The sequence below is a fragment of the Mus pahari genome, chromosome 11 (genome assembly GCF_900095145.1).
Source record: "Mus pahari chromosome 11, PAHARI_EIJ_v1.1, whole genome shotgun sequence".
Classification (NCBI taxonomy): Eukaryota; Metazoa; Chordata; class Mammalia; order Rodentia; family Muridae; genus Mus; species Mus pahari.
Genome location: NC_034600.1, coordinates 54143956 through 54150345, shown reverse-complemented (window position 1 = coordinate 54150345; position 6390 = coordinate 54143956). Strand labels below are relative to the sequence as shown.

General features: G+C 46.5%; 1 protein-coding gene across 1 annotated transcript in view; it reads left to right on the top strand.

Moving 5' to 3' along the window:
• Nucleotides 1-1014: 1014 nt before the first annotated feature.
• Egflam (EGF like, fibronectin type III and laminin G domains) overlaps nt 1015-6390 on the top strand; it is a 180936-nt gene continuing 175560 nt past the window's right edge. The window contains exon 1 of the mRNA XM_021208318.2: nt 1015-1384. Within this exon, the coding sequence (XP_021063977.1) occupies nt 1288-1384 (97 nt within the window). The 5' untranslated portion in view covers nt 1015-1287. The remainder of the gene's footprint in view (nt 1385-6390) is intronic.

Genomic DNA, 6390 nt, shown 5'->3' with positions numbered 1-6390 from the left:
GGGGGGGGGGGGTCCGGGGTAGAAACCACAGGACAACACACAGCTCTCCTAATGGAAGGTTAACAAGAAGGGGCCAGGAGGCTGCTCTGCCAGGTGGGGCATGGCAATCACCTGCAGACCTCTGCCAGTGACCTCAGTTTCTATCTGCAGGGCACTTCCTAGGGCCTTTGATCTTTTACCCGGATTCTGGCGAGGGCCGGTTTTCCTTTTAGTTTATTTATTGTATCTGTTTTCACCAGGGCTTGGGGACCAGCCCTTTGGGGCAGTACTGTAAACTCCAGCCAGCTGCACAGATCGCTTGGGAGGGGAGATGGTCTTTCCTCAGCGGGGGAGCTAAATGCTGGCTCCCGCATTGCCCCTACTCCCCAGTCCCACAGCCTGGCCACAAGCGCCCCCTTTACAGAGGATCTTCTCAGCCCCAAAGAAGTTAGATTTTGCCACAAGTACCTGGACTTTTTTCCTCTTTTGCCACCAGTCACCAGGAGGAGACCTGGCCCCTGGGAACCAGTCCCTAATCTTCATTTGGCCTTTGCCTCTGAGTGGCCTAGCCTCAGCTCTCCATCTGTGCGCCTTAAATCCCATTTATCTTCTTAGCACCCAAGACTTGGCCAGCCCCGCCCTCCTCCTCCCGGCTTGAAAATTACAGTCCCTCCCTTTGCGCTTCCTCCAGAGTGATCTACAGAGTAGAGTAACCTTTGAGGTGTTAGGAAAAGTGGTTTAAACTGGGTGCAAGCCACCTAGAGGGGTATGGGGGAAGTAAGGTCCAGCCAGAGAAGCAGAGGCACCAAACCAAAAGTTCAGGGTTAGGATCCAGCCTACGACCCTGGGCCCGCAGTCTGAGTCAAGGCGAGTGTCGAAGTCGGTCCCACCCCGGCCCCCAATCTAGGTCACCCGCGGGGAAGGACTGAGCTGGGGGTTGTCTGCGCCTGAGGTGGGCGCGGAGTGAATTGATTCAGACCCTGCCCCTCGTTCTTCCACTAGATTGTAATTCCATCTCCTGCGGGTCGAGCCGCCCTCCCTCCGGCGGCCAGTGCGTCCCTCCCCTCGGCTCTCAGCGTCCACTCCCCAACCCCGAAAAGCCTTGCCGCTGCGAGCCCGCTCCGCTCCAGCACGCCAGCTTCCCAACTGCTGCCTTGCCTCCTCGGACTCCCGAGTGGCTCCTGGTTCAGCTCCTTGGGTCCCCCACCTTCTCATCCCCGCGTCACTGGCGTCCCCCGCGTCCCCCAGGAGACGCCCTTTCCCTGCGCGCCCGGGACTTGGTGAAACTTTGCAGACACCGTCGGTGAGATGGATTTAATCTCAACCTTCTCGCTCCATTTCTTGCTCCTGGCCTGCAGCCTCCCACCCGGCGCCGTGTCACTCCGAAAGGCTCTGCGAAAATCAGGTAAAGCGCTCAGAGTGCCCCGAGCCGTGGTGTCCGGAGCACCCGGGTCCCGGCCTTTTGGTGGGGCTCGCAGAGCAGGCAGCCGCTCTCTCCGCTCACCGGCGTGGGCTCAGCCTGCCAAGGCTATGCGCAGAGCTCAGCCGAGGCACGAGCCTCGCCCTCCCCCAGCCCAGGCAGTCCCAGGGATATTGTTTGTTATAAGAAACGATTTGTATCCCAGAGCTAGCGGAGGTGGTGGGCTCTGTGTGGAACCACAGACTGCGAAAAGTTGCGGGGGGGGGGGAGTGCAGCTATCGCTCTGTCTCGGTTACACAGGACTGAGAGAGCGCAGCAGAGGACTTTCAACAGCTCCTCCTGCTTCTTTGAACATCTTATTGGATTCATACTGCCTAGAGCCCAGCCATTTCCTGTTGAGTGTCTGAAGGTTTGCGGGGAGCCCCCCTTCCTGGCTCTGGTCCTGTCTAAGCACTGGGTAGGGACCTGCACTTTCTCTGTTGTCGGGATTCTCTTGCAGCCCCGGGCTGTTTGTGCATTAAGCAGCCCACAGTGGGTTAACCTGATCTCTTTTAGAACTCCTGTCTTAGCACTGCTGTTCAAACAAAGATGTATATGCACTGTAGGCTAGCTAGTACAAAGGATCGGAGAGAAGGCAACACCACAAAAAACTCAAATTTCCTCTAGGTAAAAAGTATGTTTTTTGTTTTGTTTTGTTTTTTTTATCAACATTGATTTGGCAGTGTCGTGAGGGAAAGTAGAACAGTTTAAATAATAAAGTTCCTAGCGTTGCTTCTGGGTAACGATTTTTATTCTTTGTTGGCCAGGACCATATTTAGAATTGTGAGGGGGGAAAAAAATCTGCTTTTTCTTAGCTTACTTTACAAGTGGGGGTTGTCTTATGGGATTAATTATGTCTTCTGAACAATGGAAAACAATCTAACTATTTTAATTCAGCCTGCAAACCCTCACATTAAGTGGAGTCTGCCTTCCCAAACGTTTCTACAAGAAAAAGGCAAACCAGGAAAATTTTATCAGAGTGCAAAGAAAATAATCTTGGCAGGTTCCCATTTGCGTGTTCAAATATTTCTTACTGCTCCAGGATCTGTCTGGAGTTTAGGGCTGTTGCCTTTGGTCCTAGGAGATATCTCAGTCTTCGGGCTCTGTCTGTGATCGCCTGTATCCCCTTACTTAACATTGAAGACCTGTTCTCAGCTTCCACCACACATTCAGATTCCTAAGGACTCTGTCAGCACACTGTCCAGTTCACTGGGGAGACAGCAGCAGCTACCCAAGGTAGGATCGTATGAAACTGTCCTCTTGCATCTTCATACACCTTCCAGAATCTCAACCAGGGGAGCCTTTGAACTTTCTTGCTCAAGAGAACCGCACTATGATCGCTGGCCCTCTGTAGGTTTCTGCACACCAAACCATCTAACCACGTTTGAATAGCACATGCATACGTCTGTGGCCCTTAGCCTGTGTGACATATGCAGGGTTCTTTGAGGGTAGACTTCAATCCATTTAAGCAGGATATAAAAACTGCTGTATATAATTGCACACACGTTCCCCCCCCCCATTTGCCTCTTCATTTTGTATTGTTTTCAGTCCTTCCTCTCCTAAAAACATTTCTGCCTGGTCCACTCAGCATCGTGTTCAGATATTCACATCAACAATAGCTCCTGTTGCTTTCCTTGACTTTACTTGAAGTGTTGGGGGGGGGGAGCAGTGATTTTGAAAAATTCCTTTTAGATGTTTTTGGCCTCATCAAGGTAGAAGGACTATTTAGACCATCTATGGCCTAAGAAAGGCTTTTTAAAAATTACTTCATAATTTTATCCAGACAATGGATTTTAGGTTGGAAAGCTGTTTGGATGAACATGACAGCTACTTCATAAACTTCAGGGCAAATTTTCCTTGTGGGCTCATTTACATCCCATGGAAAGTCTAGTTTTTTGATCCGTAAAATTGGTCCAGATTAAAAACTGCCCCAGTTGGCTCTGATGCGAACAGCAAGGAGCTCATTTGTAATCTTCCCCAGACACTGGCAAGTCCCACTCTAGTCCATATGGGAGGAGGGACTTTGTACCTTGTTTCTGCCCCCATAGAAATTGGCTTGTGTGCAGAACTTTGAAGGTGGTGTAGCCACCACACAGGCATTGCAAAGCAGTATGTTCTGTTTATCTATTCCTCTTTACTCTGCACAATTGACTTTTGGTAAGAACAGTTTAGTTTCAAAGTCTTGGATTCCAATTAACCCAAAGTTTCCATCCCTTCTTTTAAAAAGAGACAGGTAAAAATAAAAACAAAACAAAACAAAACAAAAAAACCACCTTGCCCCCTCACCCCAAGGTGTAGCACTTTCTGGCACTGAGCATTAGGAAAGAAAGCTCCATATCTGTCAGGACTCACAAGAGTTGCCACAGCAGTGTTCAAATTAAGTCAAATTAAATAATAGTAACCGGCACTAATTAAGTGCTTGTTACACTGTTCTGAGAACTTGACACATACTGATTCTTTTAATCAAGCCTTGTGAGCTGCCTGTTTCTTTGTTTTACTAAGGGGGAAACCATGGCTTAGTGCAGCTCGATATCTTCCCATATCTTCCCGGAGGCCACACAGAGGCTAAATGGTGGAAGGGGAATTTAGGCTCTGGTATTTGGCCCAAAAATCCCACTCCTGAGCTGTCTTGCTTGCAGAACTATGTAGCCTTGAGTGTTTTCAAGGCTGAGTTCCCCAGGGACAGAGTGCCCTGTAACCTAGGTAGAGGGCCTCCCCTTGTTATTTTGTATAGGAGACCCGTGTCACCTCCAAACAAAATAGTACGTAGTCTACTAATGTGGGGTACAAGAAGCTACTCTCCCCTGACCCCATCCATAAATAGTGTATGTAGCTTTACAGAGTAATGAAGAACTGCTTACTTTCTTGCTTAGACTCATGGGGATTAATGCTTGGGGGAACACCTCTGCAGGCCTCCACTCTGTGTAAACAGTGGGCTTAACAAGTTTTGTTCCTGTTCTCCACAAACTGGAAGCAAGTGCAACTTCTCTGGATTGAGGGATTGAGAGGGATTGAGTGATTTGTCCAAGTTAATGTCAAAAGCTGAGCTGGGCTCAGTGTGAAGACACCCCACCCCACCCCTCACCCCTGCCCCCCAATACCAGTTAGCCTCTTGCTTCTGGTTCACAGCAGGGATTGCAGGGAGAAGGGAGGGAAAATTCCAACAACTGTGGACAGGAGGGAAAGAAGCCACCCATAGTCCACAGGCAGATCTGTCAACCTGGCCTTCCTTATGAGGGTCTTTTCTAGGCAACTTTATCGAGATGAAGATGTTTATGAAAAATCTTCCTTTTCAGGGATTGCTTGATAAGTTCTAACAAGCATGATCAGTATGGACACCCTCAGCTGCTCAGCCTCAGCTAACAGTAACCACCTAACGGGTCTGTGCTCTCCCTCATTGCCTGCCTAGGGGCTAATTTCCCTCTTGCAGATGTTTGTATTGAAATAAATGGACCATTTTCTTTCCTTGAGAATATAATCTTGTGTTTCATTGTAGAAGATCTACCCTGTTACAGCCCCTGGCAGCTGGTGATCTGATTTCTGACCCTATACTTTTGATTCTTCTAGAATCTCTCATATTTTGTGTGTGCTTTCTCACATCCACCACAACACTTTTGGGATGAACCCACGCGTTGTGGCACTTAGCGTTTTGGGTTCTTTTCCCCCTTTGTTATTGGTTAGTAGTAGTCCTTTGTATAGATCTTAGATGACTGAAGTGTGTTTAACTGTTCCCTAGGGAAAGGCTCTTGAGGTGTTTTCAGCTTCAGGCTGTGGTGAATGGGGCTGCTACATGGAGCTCTATATATGCCTCTGTGTGGAGATGCTTTTATTTCTCTTGGTAAGGAACATAGTGAGGATCATTGCTTCCGCTAGGCTGAACTTTCCAAGAAAGCACTGAATTGTTTCTCAGAATGGTTGTACTATTTCACATTCCTAGGAGCAATGTATGCAAGTTCTGCTCATCCTGGATTCCCCACGGTATTTGGTACATGTTTTTCTTTCATCTCTGCAGCTGTGAAGAAACAAAACAAAATAATAAATAAATAAATAAATAAATAAATAAATAAATAAATAAATAAATAAATCCCGTTAAAACCAAAACCTGACTGACAAAAAACAGCAACAACAAAAAACAAACAAAAAACCAAAACCAAAAACAAACAAACAAAAACAAAACAAACAAACAAAAAACAAAACCTATGAGAAGATAGTTTTAGTTCACAATTCCATGTTGGAATCTATCACTGGAAGTGACAGGAATTTGAAGCAGCCTCTTGTGTCACATCCAGTCAAGAGCAAAGAGAAGTAAATACATGAGAGCTCACTTGCTTGCTGACTGGCTTGTGTTCAATGATTTCACTGCTATGATATGGTCATGATTCCCCTGAGTAGAGAATGGTGCTGCCCACAGTGGGCCTTCCCATATCAGTCACCTTAAGACAATTACCACAGGCCAAATCAATGATGACAATCCCCTACCGATTGACACTCTTTCCCTGGGTCGTCCTAGTTGTGTCAAGTTGGAAATAAAAGCCAACCATTTCTTTGTCATTTCTCTGTTTCTCTGTTCTTGTTTGGTTTAAGGCTTCTAATGGATGTATAATGATATATCTCATCATAGTTTTAATTTTTTATTTCCTTCATGACTAATGATTTGAACTTTTTTTTCAATGTGTGATTTGCCTCTCAAGTTTCTTTGAATCTTTTGACTTCTTCTGAAGAAGAAAAAAAAGAGAGATGTTTGTTTTCTTAATGAATTTTTTAGTTTTTTTTTTTTGTACATTTCAAATGCAGCTCTTTATTAGATATGTGCTTTGAAAGCATTGGCTTCCTAGATGCAATTTGTTCATTTTATTGGATGTGTGTGTGTGTGTGTGTGTGTGTGTGTGCACTCAGGTCTGTGGCAGTGAGTACACATATAGGTCAGAAGACAACCTCAAATGTTATTCTTT